Raw genomic sequence first — 18,096 nt, forward strand, 5'->3', positions numbered from 1 at the left:
TAACAGCCTCGCTGCTGGTGTCTGGCGAGTGGCGACCTGTCAGACTTCTCTCAGCTGGGGCATTCCACGATAGATCGACCAAAGCCGTACACCCTCATATTTTATTTTTTGCTTAAAATTGGTCTAATGGGTTGTGATGGGCGGGGAAGCCAGCTGTGCCAAGGATTTTTTCCTTCGAACAACGGTTTCCGAGATATAGCCTCAGGCAATTCCTGGAGGTCACGCTGCAACCCTATGTTTGGCGGCTTATAACTCAGAAACTATTGGTTTTCTATGGTAAAAACTTTATATGGTTCAACTCGCAATCAACCAACAAACGTTTTGGCTATCTCGGATTTTCGATGTTTGAAAATTTTGATCACGTGACATCTTGACCTTTTTTTCGAAGAGTGACCTTGATATTTTCCCAACTGAAAGTCGCAATTATGTCTGATGACGATTAAAGCCTTATCAATTGTCATTCATATGCGCAAATAAAAAAGTGGCTTTCGGCCTGCGTTGACCTCAGGTCAGGTCATTTTTATGACCTGTCCATTATTACGAGCGGGAGCGACGCGAGATCTCGAGAATAAAGCAAGATAGCGACAAGCGGTAAACAGTACAGGATTCACACGGATAAGGTCTACAATTTTTACGGAGGTCATTTTCAGGTCAGGTCAAAGATGACGCCACAGGGGTAAAAAGGAAGTCAAAATAGTTTTGGCTGTACCTTTTGATCTAATAAAGAGAGAGACGTGGAACAGGCACCATTGTGTTTGCTTTCGCCTAGCGCCAGTTCGTTTTGAATTTCAATACCGATGACCTAAGATCAGGTCAATTTCTTGACCACCCCATTATAAGTCAATTGGGGAAAAATCAGCTCCCTTGTTTTTACACTAAAACGCGTCGGAATTGCCTAATATACGAGGGGCGTTCAAAAAGTTCTCGGCCCGACCATGAAGGAGCAAAGATACGACGTCGACTCATTGGACCAAAAATGTTCATTTAGTCAAATAACCAGCGTTAAGACAAAAATATTTCGCGCAGCGCTTCGCGAGAGGCCCCTGGGTCTCCACAGCCAAGTGGGTTTTGGACGCATCTGGCACGTCCAAGACGGCTGCTTTTGTCTCCTTGCTGTCAGCGAAGTTGCCACTACTAAGCAATTTCCTTATGTTGGGGAAGAGGTGGCAGCCTTAGGGTGCAAGGTACGAAGAAAAAAGTGGATGTGACAACAACTCGAAGCCACAGCTCACTGCTTCGCTGATCGTCACCCTGCTCATGTGTGCTGGTGCGTGGTCCTGGATCAGGCGCACACTTTTAGTCAGCTTCCCTAGTCTCTCCTTGATATCTGCTGCTCGCTACTGTTATAGAAGGGAGGTGTAGCATTCTTCATTAATTGTGCCCCCCTGTTTTAGAAAGTTAACGAGCAGAGCCCCGCCATCATCCAAAAATGCAACCACTGTCACCTTGCCGTCTGACTTTAACGCGTCGCACACATTTGGTGGCCTTTACTCAGTGTGCTTCCACTTGTGCAACTCGGTCACGCCCTGAGGGTCAATGTGTGACACCCACAATCCCTCCACGGTAACAAGTAGTTCAATGAACTCTTTTGGATCTTCGATATAGGGGCCAAAATTTTCGCGTTACGCCTCCTTTCGAGTTTGCCTTTCCTCTGCAGTCAGCAAACGGGGGATGCATCTTGCAGAGATCTTAAACATATTAATACGCTGTCGAAGAATGGCTTTGAGGAACCTGATAGACAACTCCGCTTCTGCTGCGTTGTTTCAGACCAGAACATTTGTCATTTTTCACAAAGGAGTGCTTATTTTTCATATTTTCTTGAGTCAATGCTGTTGATGGGTGGCCACTGCGGGGGTGGCCATTTATGATCTGTTGACCAAAATTGAACAGAGATGCCCACTTTTTGACGCAACTGTAAGAAAGACAAACCTCAACATGTGTTGGCACTAGCTTTTCGTGAATAACGTTTGGTGCATTTTTCTGCAATACATGAACCAAATCACTGTTCTATTCTGGGCGTCACCCATTCTGACCGGGAATAGCAAACTATGTTACGATTAATTAGCAGCCTGAACCAATCACAGGGCAGATTGGTTAATGGCTACGTAAGTGGACATCCCAATAACACATCATTGATCACACCGCGTTGCAGGCCGAAATTCCAACTCCTTCATGGTTGGGCCGAGAACTTTTTGAACGCCCCTCGTACCATGAGTGACTTCATATACGACTAACTTTGACTACCTTGAGACCTTTTTTGCTCCTGGTCAACTGTGACGTTGCTCTTGGGTCATGTGACGTCATTAAAGGTCACCAAATGTTTTTTTTTGCTAATAACTCCTTACAGGTTTGAGATACAGCCGCGCGGATAGGCTCATTGTGTTCAGCTCGTCAAGGCCCATCGAATGATATATATGATGACCTTAAGGTCACGTGACCTAAGGTAAACTTTTGACCTTGACCTTTCGAGATCAACATACACATGTTTTTGATGCGGATCGACGAGAGGATCACGATGGTGCTATTAGTTTGTTCATAGCTGGGATACTTTGAAAGTTATTCGAGAAAAACTTCATATATATGCAGTGCCGCCATTTAGACTTTCTTTTTACCCCTGTGACGTCATCTTTGACCTGACCTGAAAATGACCTGGGTAAAAATTGTAGACCTTATCCATGTGTACTTTGTGCCGTTTACCACTTGTCGCTATCTTGCTTTGTTCTCGAGATCTCGCTGTCGCTCCCGCTCGTAATAATGGGAAGGTCATAAAAATGACCTGACCTGAGGTCAACGCAGGCCGAAAGCCACTTTTTTTATTATCGCATATGAATGACAATTGATAAGGCTTAAATCGTCATCAGACAAAATTGCGACTTTCAGTTGGGATAATATCAAGGTCACTCTTCGAAAAAAGTCAAGATGTCACGTGATCAAAATTTTCAAAAATCGAAAATCCGAGATAGCCAAAACGTTTGTTGGTTGATTGCGAGTTGAACCATATAAAGTTTTTACCATAGAAAACCGATAGTTTCTGAGTTATAAGCCGCCAAACATAGGGTTGCAGTGTGACCTCCAGGAACTGCCCGAGGCTATATCTCGGAAACCGTTGTTCGAAGAAAAAAATCCTTGCCACAGCTGGGTTCCTCGCCCATCACAACCCATTAGACCAATTTTAAGCAAAAAATAAAATATGAGGGTGTAAATTTTATTTATTTTTGGTCGATCTATCGTGGAATGCCCCAGCTGCTTATGTGCCTCCCCTCACCGTGTACCCCTCTTTTTACAGCCTCTCCGCTGGTGTCTGGTGACCTGTCCGAGTTTTGCGCCGACTGTCCGGTGGTGAACCGCCGCGAGCCCGGTCAGACCCAGGTCACCCTTAGCGTGCCCTTCTCCATCGGCTGCGCGGCCGTCTGCCAGTCCGACCTGAGCGTAACGGCCGCCATCGCCGGCGTCAGCGGCTCCACCTTCGTCATCGGCGAGTCCAACACCCTGAACCTGGACGTGAACGTGACGAACGCCGGAGAGCCGGCCTCGCTGCCGCAGGTTCAGGTGAGTCCGGGTGACGTAGCGCTTCAGTCATGGCACCATGGGAACAGTGTGTCTCAGAGTTACAAGTCACAAGTTAGTACGAACACAATGTGTTGCTCAGGTTCATCCAGGAAGCGTATCTCTCAAGTCAGCCAGAGGCATTTGTGGTGACCGCCGATGACCCCCTCGGCCAGCGAAACCAAATGTATGCGAGCTCCCCCTCATAGTTTCCGCAGAGTCTGCATGTCACGCCGGTGAGCTGTCTCGGGTCAATGTCTGGTAGGTGTGTTAAGAGGACATTCCCGCTCGCAACAGATGATGGGTAGCCTGACCAGTACGCAGCGATTGTATGACAGGTGCGTCAGGCGACCGCAAAGTGCGCCCGGAAGTTTGGAATTTCCCAGCCTCAGTGTGCTCCAGGGAGCAGATCCCTACTCTGGATAGACGGCATACCTGTCATCTTTACTTAGCAGAAGTAGTGGTACTGATTAACCCGCGCCCCGTAGGGGGGGGGGCCGAAACGGCCCCCCCCTGTCCTTTTCGGTCGATATCTCCTAAACGGCTGGAGATATCGCCACCAAACTTTCAGGACCCCTCCGGGCATCAATTTTACACATTGTGACCAAAAATTTTTCCAGAGGCTATGATAGGTTGGCCACAAATGACGTCAGAGTGACGTCATGTTCTGTCATTTTCGACCGAAAAAAGACCTTCGCGAGAAGACCTGTCAGGACTACAGCTTTGAAGATACAGAAAAATGATCAAGACATAAAAGGTGTAGAATTGACAGGGCTACAAAACTGCTATCTCGAATTTTTGAAATTTTTGAGTTTTGACCCCCAAAAATCAAAAAAGCATTTTTTGGGATATATTAGCCAAAAAATCCAAAAAGTTTTTTGAGTTTCGAAAAAAACCGGAATATACGTGATAGTGCTTACCGTCTTCTATCTACATACCAAATTTCAGATCGATACCTCGTTTTTTGGCCAAGTTATAGCGAAAAAAACTGTTCAAAAATGATGACGTCAAATTTTCAAACTCAATTTTTGGCAATTCTAGAACTCGTAGAGCAAAACGAAGACCACCATTAGACTCCCCGTGACGAGCTGCATCGAATCGATACCCATTTTATGCAAAAATATCAACTTTGAAATTTGACCTAATTTGACCTGACCTTGACCTGACCTTCACAAAAACGTGACCTAGGCTGGCCCCAAAGGCTGCCTAACCCACATAATCGCATTTGTCATGTAAAATGGACCATAAAACATGTATCACACGACACATTCATATTGTGACCCCCGGTGACCTGACCTCGCTGTGACCTGACCTGGTATCAGTGACCTCAGATAGCAAAGTATGTGTTTGACGAACAATGTACCATCGATGGTTTTCAATAAATTACCAATTTACTCGCTTTCACATCACATTTCTTGAATTGCCTGTGAACGGTGAAAATCTGACCTTTGACCTGACCTGTGACGTCATCGGTTTGACCTAGGTCAATGAAATTTGGTCACAAGGTAGTTCCCTGGTGGGGCTATCGAACGCCGTTTGAATTTTGAAAATCGGCCGGTAACTTTCCGGGGGGGGGGCCGATACGGCCCCCCCCCCTACGGGTGGTAGGGTCCGCCGGTAGCCCTACGGGGCGCGGGTTAACGGAACAACCGCAAACTACCAGAAAGTCTGATCTCATTTACTCATTAGCCACCCAGCCTACATACGACTTTGTTAGGAACGCCGTCCTTCGCCATGCTGTTGAAATCGAGAGCCGACCGTCGCTCTCCGGTACTTTGAACTGTCGGGATGGGACGCTCTTTGGCACGGTGAGCTGACCGGAGTACCTACGAGTGAAATGCTAACCAGTGCCGGAGACTGGCGGATGCAGGGGGTGCTCACCAGTCCTAACGAGGACTAGCCGAACATTGTTTTCTTCGATACCTGTAGCCGGTCCTCCCGCTCCGACCAGCCCTGACCGCTAGGGTGTCCGTCTAGTTAGTTATGGCTGGGTTGTTGACCGCTTAGCCTGGATTACATAGCCTTGATAGTTGTCCGCCTCCCAGTGAATACTTCAGCTGATATAAGTGGCGCTCGGAGGGTATTTCGCGTCGTGAAGAGGCATGGGAATAATGAATTATGAATATGGCTGGATGTCGCGGGGTTACTTCATTCAAATTCCAGAGACGCCAGCTCTCATGTCATATGGATATATTTGTTTATACGATTAAGACATTTACAAAACTCAAACAATGCCAATCACAGTTTTATCCATCACTTCATTCTTGGTACATATGCGTAACTGTTCGGTGGTTTAGAAGAGCTGGGGATACTGCTGCCTGAGCTGGTCGTACTCGGGGAGCTGAGCCGGCGCCACGGGCAGGTGGGACGCCTGCGGCTGGAAGCCACCCTGGTCGGCGATGTACGACACCGTGTAGGTGACGCCGTCGTCGCCGACGTAGGTGTAGCTGCCCTGCTGGATGAGGGAGCCCGTCTCCGGCTCGGGGCCCCGCTGCACGCGGCCCACCTGTTCGGCGGCCGTGCCGTCGTCCTGCTGGTAGCCGTACTCGTAGTTGCCCTGCTGGTCCATGTCGAACCTCTGGCTGATGATGCGGGCACCCTGCTGGGGAATGGCCACAGCCACGGCCAAGAGGGCGGCGAACACGATCTGAAATGAGGACGTGTTGTTAGAACCCAGAAGGATTCGTAGCTGGCATGTAATGGTAAACTACCAAGTACCTACCTACTAAAGTTGGTATTTTCGCGAAATTTTCTTGATTTCAATAGCTCCTTAGCATCCTTAACATTCCTCGTGCTACGAACTTACCGTCTTCATGATGGCTGAGTGGTTGGCTGGTGTGAGATGTGAGACGGTCGGGCTGAGCGGGCCGAGTGATGATCCCGTCTCCGAGGCCGGTTTTATACCTTGACGGCGATACGGGTAACGCTACCAACGGATCATTGAAAGTGTCTATGTGATGACGTCATCATCTGTATGAACCGGTTCTTAGTTGCACTCATCTAAAGCTTAACCTGCACTGCCAATTCTGTCATTCTCTGATTTATGTGAGGGAGGGTAATGCGACCACCCCTTGCGTTAGGGCGAATGTTTAGCCAAAGCTTCTCTTAAAAATGCTTGCACGCGATGAGGGAAACCTACAACATCCGATTTTGAGCTTACAGTAAATCAGTGACCGCTTTAGATGCATCTTATTTCCATATGTCAAAGAAAGTGAAAATGGGTTAAGGCCGTTGTAAACAATACTACCTCCCTCATCCCTCTGTAACTACCCCCCCCCCCTCTGCGTCTCCAGGTGGAGCTGCCGCCGCCGGTCCGTCTGGTGCGCGTGCCACAGCTCTGCACCGAACGGGAGAGGTCCGGCCGCGTGGTCCTCACGTGTCACATTCGACCGCACCCGTTCCCGGCCGGCGCCGAGGGCCGGCTGAGGCTGGCGCTCGACGTCCAGGAGCTGGTACCCGGTACAGAGAGTCTCACCATCGGCCTGAATGTTACCTCGGCAGGAGAGGAGGTGGCGCCGGCGGATAACGTGCGCAACTTTACACTGGGACTGAGGACAGAGGCCGACATCGCCGTCATTGGGTGAGTTGGGTAGGGAGAGGCGGGCGCTGCTCCGGGAGGGGAGGAGGCTGGGTGTCGGACGGGGTTTTCTGAGTAATAGGGCGGCTGCTACGAAATGGGGCATGCTGGGGGTTTAGTAGGAGGAATTTGCGAGGTGGCGGGTGATCGGTATGAGGTGGGATTTTGAAGGAGGTTGAGGGGGAAACGTCGAGGAGAGGGATGTTGCCACAGGTAGGGTACCGTAAAGTGAGGCTATTTGAGACAGTATTTAAAATCGCTATAAAATGAAGAGCGTTTGATTTTTATGTGATATTTTTGCTCAGGAAGGTTTGGAATCGAGCAGTAAATCGCCTGAGCAAAAATTAAGCATAAATTTCAAATGTTTTTTTTTTTATTTTATAACAATTTTAAATACTGTCTCAAATAGCCCCACTGTCTCAAATAGCCCCACCTTACGGTAGGTATAAACAAACAGCACTACCGAGGTGGCGGAGGTGATTTGTGTGTGGACTCTGGTGATCATTAAACAGACAGAAAATACTTTGATGAGATCTGACCACATCAGTGATGACTGCTGCAGACGAACGTTAAGCAAAATACGCCTAAAACCTGGCTGCAAATGACCTAGTTTGAGAAGCTGTCTTTTTTAGAGACAATGCAGCATCTGCAAAAGCAACACCCTGAGAAAAATCGAGTTACACCACAGCTAATTGAGGGCAACATAAAGGTAGTTACTTTTACGTTCACTGTTTCATATATGTCTATCAACCAACCACAATTTATGCGACCATTTTGCTACTGCAGCTACTGCAAAAAGAACATGTTGTGGGCTTCCCAAATTTGCTGGGAGTTGAAGTTTATTGCATTATCGTAATCTATTCCGACGAAGATTAGGGTCAATTGGTGAACATCTCTCGGGACTATGGGCCGATTTCTGAAAATGAATGACCGCAGTTGGACAGTTTTTAGTCCCGCTCCAACCTATATTGACGGGATGAGTCTCACTCGATCCTGGGTTTGCATAAAGTGCCCGAAGACCGCCGATCTGATGCCGTTATCAGATTTTGTGCATTTGTCGGCTGTCGGACTGGACAATCACGTCTCGTCGCACGATAAGCCGCTCTTACTGAGTGGCTTTACGCAGAGTTAAACTGCCAGTTTTACTTTCGTTGTACCTACATGTGACGTCTGTTTGAACAGTTCTCAGTGTCACGGTTGGGGAATGATTATGCGTGAGATGATCATATCATCTCCCGAAATGGCCAAAGAGCTAAGTGTCATACTTATCTTCGTCAAACAGACTCGCACCGTTCATTTGATTGAATATCTGTGACACAATCTTCTTCCCTTTTTATAAAAAATTCCTGCTCACCGTTCATAAACGACGCCTAGGATTGAACAGGCTGTTGATAACCGTTCACGAAAACGGTAAGAGTGATGGTTTTATATAATTCAAAAGTACATGTATTCGTGTTGCCAAGGCTACTGCAGCATGCTGAGCCGGATCTTCGTCTAACTGCCGGTATATCTGCCCGCTATGCGCGTTGAGCGAGCTGACACGCGCGTGTTAAGTTCTGAGAAAAATTGCCTAAATTCGGCTTAAGTGCCCAAGATCTTCACATGCAGGGCCATGCCGTTAGCTGGCTTAACCGCATGAATACCTGCATGTCATTCTTAGCTGTGCATTCAGCCAAACCATCTCGGAACAAGCTCTCAATATACCGCATCATATGATGTCGCTAGTAATGTAGCCGATGTAGTTATGTACATACGTACTGAAGTCCTTTGATATATAAACTGATGACCAATCCATGCTAAGACCGGCATTGGTACTATTCAAAAAGGTTTTGTTTGAATTGATGTATTGAAGGGCTTTGCATAGCTAGCTAGTGTCAATATTAGCTAGCTAATTAGGGTATAAGCTAGTTTCGCTTTCGATGAAAGTGGCAGCCATTTCGAACTGTAGTGAAACCTTGAACCTTCGTTACACTCTGGTATCTCGAGGGTTCTTGGGGAATCCTATCTTATATCGTTTAAAAGGTCACTTGAATTGCGGCGAGATAAACTTGTCCAGTTTTGGTTCGATGGTGGAAGAGCAAGAAGCCTAAATGGCACACCGTTCGAGAGAAGGACAGATGACTACCGGGGTCGGCCCGAAGGCCGACTAGGATCGCGTTAACCGCAGATAGTTTCGAATGAAACTATCAGCCGTTTTTGTTTGCTGGATAATGATGACGGCAGACGACTCTTGAAAACGTGGTAAACCGTACGCACCAGCCGTGAGCCGCCAACCGTAAGCACGCAGCTCTTCGCCCGGCTAGTGGGAGTCTCAAACGGCAGCATTTGAACATTTTACCTGCCAGACGGACAGCGGGAGTGGCAGCCAGCGCGTGCAAAAGTGGCCCACCGAGCCGCCTCGGTGCGGTGAGCTAACGCGTGTTAGCCTGTCGGTGATGCTGTTCCCACGTGGTGCGGCAGGACCCAGCATTCATACCTGATCGAGGGCACCCCACCCACGCTAAGCCCGGCCTGGCGCCTGCGTGCTATAGGCTAATGGCGAGAGATAGCGGCCATACCATATCCATATCATATCCGCCGAGAACCGCGCTGGGTGCGGTGGAGGCGGTGGACTTCCCAGCTGCTGCATCCGCGTCGGAGCATACCTTCAGGAGATGCTCGGCTGGTGGGAGGAGCCGGATCATCCCACGTTTCCTTTTCGACTTTGCTCCGTTTTTTTTTTTGCGGAGACTGAACAAACCGCATTTGATCAACTCTAGTTAGTAAGCTCAGAGGGTTAGATATCAGCTAATGACGCCCCAAATCCTTCGAAGTCAAGTCTTGTGAAGGTGGTCCTGCTTGAGGTACATCATCGCCAGTCGCCACTCATTGTTTTGCCCACCGGGTAATCGGTTCCAAAAAGTCTGAGTCTGTTTCGGGGTTACGGAAAAGCGTCTGTCTCCCAGGCGAACTTAACACCCTTACCCATCCCTCGGCTTGTGACCAACGTGACTACCCACCGCTGTAACCTGAGCCCCTTCCTGCTCAACTCCAGTGACCTGACCTCCCTGCTGCCCCGCTAGTCCCCGTGACCTGACCCCCGTCTCTCTCGCCCCACAGTCAACCGCTGGAGCAGGCGCGTCTCTACTACGACAAACAGGCCGACCGGGACGAGTCGGAGCGGAACGATCCCAACTACGTGATCGTCTCGCACCGGTACCAGGTGCTGCGCTACCTGCCCTCCCCCGTGCAGGCCGTCAACGTCAGCTTCCTCGTGCCGGTCAACATGACGAAGCGCAGCGGCGATCACGTCCGCTTCCTGGACCTGTACCGACCTGAGGCGACTATTGAGAACCGGCGGCTGACGTGCAGCATACAGACCGGCTACTACCTGGCCAAGGTGGGTGGTTAGCGGCTTTTATCTGGCCAGAGTTAGTGGGAGGGTGGCTGTTTGTAATTAGAGGATGATTGAGTATTAGAGCGCTGACAAGTGACAACTATGCATGCAACTGTGAGATTCGAGGATTCTTGCCTGGACCGTCAATTGAAAATAATTCCAGATTGTTCGTACAAATTTCTGACGTCCTTGTTCTTTTTGAATGTCATGCAATTCTCAGTCTTTATATGAGTCTTTTCAAACAATCCCGTCGCCTTCCAGCCACCCTGCGTAACCCTATCCATTTTTTTTTCTCACCAGGATGGCGACAGCTTCGAGGAGGCGCCTCGCACCTGGCGGCCAAATTACGAACTAAGTGCCGAGCAGCGCCGGCTGCTGTCCGCCGTCAAACTGCCGTACGACGGCTCTAACGGCACGACGGTGATGAACTGCACGGAGCCGGGCGTGTCATGTGTGCTACTGCAGTGTCCGACCGTGGCCTTCCCCCGTCAGCAGACCAGCATGGTCGTCACACTGTCGATGCGCGTCAAACTGCACGATCTCGGTGAGAAGGAGGGTCGGAGAGGGGGTGTGGGGAGGAGTGATTCCAATGGGAGCCAGGGTTGCTTGGTTGTAGTTTTATCCTTTGGTATGCTGATAGATACCATGCTACCAATGAGCACCCGATAGCTATGTACATTGTTACATCTTGAATCTGAATGATAATGATATGATGTTAATATCATCATTTTATTTGTCGAGTCCCGATTGATTGAAAATTGGCTGTCAAATTGCGGAACATTTTCAGTTACCTGGCATTCCCAACTTCTCCCTCCGCCTCAAAGACATGATACTTGCCCAGATTTCAAGACCTGTAATGGCATTCCTACATTGAAGATCCCTTTCTCTCAGCAATGACCTCTCCCCAGTGCTAAATGCTGACCAACCCGCCGCTCCCCTACCCCCAGAACCATTTGTCGGCGAGCGGGACAGCCTGGTGATCTCCACGATCGGCCTGGCTGAGGTGGGCGCCGTGCCGTACCGTCTGCAGCCGCTGGACGACCGGCCCGACCTGTACCAGGTGCACTCGGTGCTGCTGCCCTCGTCCCTGCAGCCGTTCCCCGTGTGGATCATCGTGGTGACGGTGATCGGGTCGCTCCTGCTGCTCGCCGCCATCACTTACGGACTGTACAAGGTCAGTATTATCACGTACGGACGGACTGTACAAAGCCAGCCAGGTCGAATCAGCGTGGGAGCTCTGTGGCATCATGGAAGAATGAGATTTTATACAACTTATTGCCAGCGAGGTGCTCGAATTAGTTTCAGGGCTTCTTTGTAAAAAAAAACTGACGATGAATGGTACTTTTTGTTGATGAGATTGTATGTCTTGGTGTTGGGCGTTGACTTATTTGTTTGATTTCAGCTGGGCTTCTTCAACCGGAGGCGGCCGGAGGGCGCCGAGTGACGTCACCAGTCCGCTACGCCAATCGACACACTGCGATCTCGGCGGAGCGGTGACGTCAGAGCCGACCTGTGATGACGTCACACAGCTCCGCGGTGGCACACCACCCAGCTGGCCGCCAGTACCGTGCTTTCTAGTCCCGGCAATGGTCCGACGGCGGATCGGGCTGGCAGCTCAACAGACTGGGCGCGGCCGTGCTCGCCCCTCAGAGAGTGGCTGGGGCAGCCCGGCGATATCCAGGGCCCAGGGGCGGACAGACTGCGTAATTTGTACCGTGCACCGTGAACCGGTGGTGCGGAACTGAATGAGCTGGTCTATCCGAGACTACGGCGCGGGAGAGGCGACTCCAATCCGTCTACAGTGAATCCTCGAGCTCCTTGACAATGGCGCTCCCCGCCAGAGGGCAGGCAGGTCCCGATGCTCCCCAGTGCGAGGCTGCTTGCGCCGCCGAGTCGCCGGAGTCGGACGGGACTGAGTCTGAACTAGCCAACCAGGAGTGATTGTGCTCGAGTGGATGGTGCCTGTGATGGGACGTGAGGAGTTCGACAGAGTTGCCTCGGCGGATGCCTCGGGGGCCTTAGTTGCTGCCGCAGTCCTGATCGGACTCAACTGCGCCGATGTGGGCGCGTTTGCAGCAGAATGCGGCCGAGTGAGCGGGCTTCTCACATTCCAGCTCGCGCCTGGTGGAAGGAACTGATCCGGGGAGGGACGGACAACTGACTGTGAACTTGCCGTAGGGTTGTCAGCTAACGAAGGGACCGAATCGCGTGAAGGTACTGCTCCTCAAGAGTGCCTTTCGAGCTACCGAGAGTGCCTCTGGATGCTTTGAATTACCGAATGCTTCTCGGAGATGCTTTTTGAGTTACAGAGTGCCTCACGGAGGTGCTCTTTGAGCTTTCGGGTGCCTCTCGGAGGTGCTAGATGCCGTCGAATGCGTCTTTGAGATTTACGGTGTTATCATTTACCTGAAACTTTGCAAACATCATGCGTCGATTCACCAGTCATTTACAGCGATGGGGAGCCTGTCGAAATGTGCAGCACAATGTCGCGCTGATGTGAAGACCTTCATGTTCTAACGGCGCGATGTGATGAGATGAGAGAGTGTGATTTTGTACGTTTGTAACTGTGCGATGCAATGTTATGGCAGTCTGAGTGGTTTCTTTTTCGTCTGTCGGGCAGTGATTTATATATTTATTGTCATTCCACCCGGCGCTGGAGTGGCACGCCCGTCAGAAATGGAAAGAAAGCGTTATATTTGTCTTTTATTACAAAATATAAAACTAACAATTTACTTCATTGTGCATGAACTGAAATGAACTAGCCGCGAGTAATTCGAAACCGTGCGTAAAGGAGGTAAATGGTGCAAGACTCCAAGCGACATGCATCATGCTTTTCAACAACAGTGTAACAGGACGCATATTTCAGCATTTGCCAAATTGCCTAAAAAGGACCAAGATGGCACCAAACTCATAAATTTACCTTGCATGATCGGTTATTGACTCATACCAGGCTGACTTCAAAAGGTGCAGGGGAATATCCTGCAGTCACGGCGTTTCAAGATTAAATAAATGTACCCACAGGTCGTGCCTAACGTGCAGTCAACCTTCCACACCAGGGGCTGGGAAGTAAAACAGAATTATTGCACACTGATCAGCGTGGTTTTCTGTAATAAAAACCAAAGTGGAAGACCTCCACGCACCTGTCATTTGATGAAATTTATAATATACATCTATAGCGAAATGGCACCACGAACGCCGCAATTACTGTTTGATCGGTACAGTTCAGTTGATTCTGCTTTACTAGCCAGCCCCCGAGCTCCTAGTTGAGCAAAACATCGCGCTCGTCGTCGGTCGAATAGCCAACAGTCGGCTTCTGACACGGTCCGCGTCCACAGACCTGCGCCGACCCACGGGGAGAGGAACTCAGAACCTCTGCTAACTAGCCCCGGCGCCGCTGTCCCGGCCGGGGACAGAGCGTCGTGGGGCAGCACAGCCTGTCCATAGTCGGCCGCCCGGCCCTGTCCGCCCTCCCACCAACCCACCATCACACCCCAATCCCGTCAGTCGCACAAAACAAACGGTCCTTCGGTAACAAAGTCACACACATCCCGACCCCGCACATCATACCTGTCGCATCTAGGAGCCAACAACTTTCACCCACCACACATCCACACACATCACAACCGCGCAGAGGGCCGCTCGAGCGGCTACGCCACGCCGTGGTCGACCTTCCAGGCGGACACCCACTGGCAAATACGCTCCACGTTCTCCTCCATTTGGTCGGGAGTGTTGCTCGGCAGCTCGTGCACGATTTCGTTGGAGTAGGCGCCGCGGGCCTCGTCCAGCAGAGTCTGGAAGATCTCGCACTGCACGTTCTCCTCCAGCTTCTTGCCAGAGTAGCCGCTGTCGGAGGGAGCACGCTGTTAGCGGGAAATTTAGCACTAAAGGGCGCGAAGAATACAAGTTGTTGGATCAGCACTCAGTATCACATAATATTTTGTCTAGATCGTGAAGTAGGACTTAATATCCTCGAGTCATTGAATTATGAGCATATATGATACATCGCTACCTATGAAAAAGTACGATAGTGCTTGTCTTATAAACGCACTCAAATCAATGAGTCACAATCAATAAGGCAATGCTGCTCAGACCAACCACGGGTCTGACGATATTTGTTCACATACCAGCTAACTCGCGTCAACCACTGACTTAAGTGTCAGTCAAACTCTGACAGCTGACCCCCTCTGCCCCCCCCCCGCCTACCCTCCCTTCCGTACCGTTTGGTAAGACGGTCGTAGAGCAGTTTGTTGTCGGTGCGCAGCACGAACACGATGTCAAACCACCGCTCCGGGAAGAAGTCACAGCCGTGGTACTCGACAATGTTGCCGCCCGTGGCCAGGCGCGGCTCCAGCTCGTCCAGAAGCTGGCGGCGGAACAGACGGTCACAGGGGGTAGGAGGGGCGGAGGGGCACAAGTGGGAAGGGCACACGGGCATGTGATTCTAACCACGTAAAGGCCGGTGACGGTCACAAGTAACATCGGAATGTATGACACTGGATATGCGTGATAAGTTAGTCAGAACACCCGAGAAAGAACATGTAAAAGCCTTACAGACGTCTACCTGACCAGAAATGACAAAATCAAAAAAGTCAGACTTGAGGTTAATGCATCAATATTTCCCTTTAGTCTTATTTACTTGAGGGAGGTAGTAATCACGAGCAAATCTGAACCGCTGTTCTCAGCCACCACCAAGGATCGTTGTACTTCTGACCGCCGCGTCGTACTCACCTTGTCCTCGTTGAGCACGGGACAGCCGTACTGCGGATCAAACTCGTCCAGACAGTCGGTCTCGCGCGCGATCTCGCTAACGTTCAGCCAGCGCAGCCCGGTCGCCTCAGAGAGTTGCTCGCACGTGGTCGACTTGCCCACACCGGGCGTGCCTGGGAGAGTAGACGGGACGTCAAGAGGGAAATTTACGAGTAGACACGGCTAGAAACATGAAAATGGCACAACATGCTGTGGTTGATGCCGTTTCGCTAAAGCGTAGGGACAATGGATTTACAGCAGAATAGACTGCAATCGGCGAAGATTCAGCAGAAACAGCAGTAAATCATTCACCGCAAAAACATCGCAACACCTACACTAATCAACTAAAACTGCAACTGACAATAACATCACAACTCTCACTATTTTGAAATGCCACCCAGATGTGCTCTAATCAGCCCTTTCCCTGACATCTACATAGTGACTCCGGTGACCGCTCCTGCGGGTCAGCGTCCTCTGGCGGTGGCGCAGTGGACCGGCCCGAGCGAGCGGTGACGTAACGCTACCGGACGGCCGGAACCGGGCGCAAGGTCAACCCCCGGCCGAGCAAACCGGCAGACGAAATGACAACAACCTGGCCGAGAGTAATTTATAACGGAATGACGCACGCACAGCCACTGTTTTGACATTTCCGCCGATAAGCACAAGAACCTCGGCCCGAACAACAACTTTCGAATAACGCAATGTGTTTATTGAGCTTAGTTTCAATTAGGCAAATAAACTCACCGGTAACCAGAATGTTTGGGAGAGTCCGGTTTTCCGACATATTTGACAACCTGCAAAATAGAGAAATATGTGAATTGAAGAATCCTTGCCACACAATGGTACTCCGTTGTCCGCACTCCGTTATCCTAAAAAAGCGCAGGGTGAATAAACACAAAAAACACGTTCTCGGCAAATGCCAAACGGCATTAATGGGGAGGGTAATTTCTTATCCATAGAGAATGGTTCAAATATACAAAAGACAGCCATATGCGAAATAACTTATCATTTCTTATTGATAGAAGATCGACGTGGCACAGAAGCTGGATAGGTCAATGGATGCGAATTGCGTAGAATACAGCGCCAGTTTTCTATATTTGCTCTGCGCATATAAACACATCTGATCAGGTCGACACATTCGCCAGGATCCATACAGCGTCTGAATCCTGAATCTACCGTCACTCTGTCTCTGTAATGTCTGAACTTGAAGTCTGTGCTACCACCAACCAATCATCGTCGCGCGAGACAAGACGTTATGCGCTCTTTCAAAGCAGTGTAGTTAGTGCACCAGTCCGTTCAAACCCACACAGTCAACACAATTCATTACACTCACACTGACTGGTGGGGCACAAAACACCAACCGTAGCATCTTTAGGGTACATTGTAGTCATTGTAGATGTTACTGGCTACGATGATTACTGCTATCACAGGACCTAAACTGCACTGTGCTGAAATTGGTCAAGCTATTAGTTATTTGAGATGTGCAGTGATAGAAGCATGTGTTAAGTTGTATGTAGTTAGGAGTTGCGGCATAGCAATCAGTGCATCGCCCTCAGCAAGCCAGCATGCATCCCAACCCCTGCCTAAATAGAATCCAGATTCCAGATTGGAGCCTATCATGATTTGATGTGACCAACAGGGTGCGAAAGGGAACCATCTAGGGTCGGCTTCCATTTGCTCGTTGCTGTTTATGTTAAGGCCTACCTAGCAAAAAATATTACCAATTAAGATGCTTACAGAGTGCAGACAGCATACAAATTTACTGAAGTGTGAGCCAGACATCAGATACCATGCTCAACCCCCAAGCTGACTTAAGTAAAAGATGCAGCCAAAGATGTCTCAAAGGCATCCCACATCTTATCTGTGATCCACTGAAACTTTGCCTTCCTAGACAAGACCACTCACCTCCTTACCTGAGGGCTGTTCACGGGCCCCGTGTGCTGTCAGACCGTACACAGCCTCCAAGCTATGCCCACTGCATCCCTATTCCCTACGTCAGCCTTCTGTCACCGCACACAGCGGACCATCCACAGCACGCAGCCGTAACGTCAGAACTGCCTACCCATCCCCTACCCCCACGCCTGCTGCACACACCGCACACAGCAGTGTGCGGTGCCCGTGAACACCCCTCAGGTCTTCTTCCCTGTTCCCTGTTGATGTTGTTCCTGTTAATGTTAGTGGTGCAGCCTTGAACACCAGCAGACTGGCAGCATGATAGTAACAAATGTGACCGAAGTTGAACAGCACCCATGACAATGAAAAGTACCTACTGTCTGTGGTTCCAATAGGCATAAGGCATATGTCAGAAAATATTTAAAAGCAAAATTAGAGTGAGTTGTATACATGGTAGGTACCTGACTAGTCACTGAGTCGCGTCAGATTTCAGAACAGAACATATGAGTTCAATGAGAGCAGGACTTCCAGGCTTAAGTGCCTTTGCAAATACCGATCACTGTAGTCTGTAAGGTTCGGTTCCATCTTGAACTGCAACATATGGCTACAGATGGCTGGGTTGCTTTCCACGGTTTCCACATGAAGACGAGACGATGAAGTAGGTATTTGATTGCTATATTTTTAAATATTCATGCAAAAACATCGAGCACAAAATATTTCACAAACCTGTCGCAGAGTGCAGAAGAAAATGAGCTGAGTGATGAACTAAAATAGGTTTAATTCAAATAACTTGCACATAACCACGCGGACATCCACGTGCAATTGTGGCGATTTGCATGTTTGTCACTTTTGCGTTGTATATGAACTTTTGCTTCCATATTCATTTCTTGAAGGTTTCCTCCACAAAAGGGCTTTAACTGCAAAGGCTTGCTTCCTTTTTATTGAAAAATATTAAAAG

At 49.6% G+C, this 18,096-nt stretch overlaps 3 protein-coding genes across 6 annotated transcripts in view; 1 reads left to right on the forward strand and 2 right to left on the reverse strand.

Annotated features, from left to right (window-relative positions):
• The window catches only part of LOC122371709 (integrin alpha-PS3-like), a 78,104-nt gene extending 64,873 nt beyond the window's left edge, over positions 1-13,231 (forward strand). Inside the window, exons 14-19 of the mRNA XM_043348277.1 lie at positions 3,287-3,549; positions 6,840-7,126; positions 10,223-10,502; positions 10,800-11,043; positions 11,447-11,673; positions 11,902-13,231. Coding sequence (XP_043204212.1) covers positions 3,287-3,549; positions 6,840-7,126; positions 10,223-10,502; positions 10,800-11,043; positions 11,447-11,673; positions 11,902-11,943 — 1,343 coding nt within the window. The 3' untranslated portion in view covers positions 11,944-13,231. The remainder of the gene's footprint in view (positions 1-3,286; positions 3,550-6,839; positions 7,127-10,222; positions 10,503-10,799; positions 11,044-11,446; positions 11,674-11,901) is intronic.
• LOC122371727 (larval cuticle protein 65Ag1-like) lies at positions 5,739-6,404 on the reverse strand. Its single transcript, XM_043348333.1, has 2 exons — positions 6,353-6,404; positions 5,739-6,193 (listed from the first exon to the last, which is right to left on the reverse strand). The coding sequence occupies exons 1-2, from the start codon at positions 6,359-6,361 to the stop codon at positions 5,840-5,842; spliced, it is 363 nt and encodes a 120-aa protein (XP_043204268.1). The 5' UTR covers positions 6,362-6,404; the 3' UTR covers positions 5,739-5,839.
• On the reverse strand, positions 13,190-18,055 carry LOC122371719 (adenylate kinase isoenzyme 6-like). Of its 4 annotated transcripts, none has more exons than XM_043348299.1 (5): positions 17,865-18,055; positions 15,990-16,039; positions 15,228-15,379; positions 14,717-14,862; positions 13,190-14,342 (listed from the first exon to the last, which is right to left on the reverse strand). In XM_043348299.1, exons 2-5 carry the CDS (start codon positions 16,027-16,029, stop codon positions 14,147-14,149), a joined length of 534 nt encoding a protein of 177 aa, XP_043204234.1. In that variant the 5' UTR covers positions 16,030-16,039; positions 17,865-18,055; the 3' UTR covers positions 13,190-14,146. The 4 variants fall into 4 exon arrangements, with proteins under 4 accessions (XP_043204234.1, XP_043204225.1, XP_043204256.1 ...); XM_043348290.1 differs by having other exon boundaries at positions 17,600-17,959; XM_043348321.1 differs by lacking the exon at positions 17,865-18,055 and adding an exon at positions 17,159-17,177.
• Between the last annotated feature and the right edge of the window lie 41 nt (positions 18,056-18,096).

The sequence above is a fragment of the Amphibalanus amphitrite genome, unplaced genomic scaffold, assembly GCF_019059575.1.
Source record: "Amphibalanus amphitrite isolate SeventyFive unplaced genomic scaffold, NRLGWU_Aamphi_draft 000036F_arrow, whole genome shotgun sequence".
Lineage (NCBI taxonomy): Eukaryota > Metazoa > Arthropoda > Thecostraca > Balanomorpha > Balanidae > Amphibalanus > Amphibalanus amphitrite.

Bases quoted from the DNA above. Each gene is read 5' to 3' on its own strand.
- LOC122371719 (XM_043348299.1), bottom strand. From the start codon at position 16,029: ATGTCGGAAAACCGGACTCTCCCAAACATTCTGGTTACCG. The intron at 14,863-15,227 runs GTGAGTACGACG...TTCCGCCGCCAG, and splicing joins CCGTGCTCAACGAGGACAAG to CTTCTGGACGAGCTGGAGCC. The intron at 14,343-14,716 runs GTACGGAAGGGA...TCCCTCCGACAG, and splicing joins TACGACCGTCTTACCAAACG to CGGCTACTCTGGCAAGAAGC.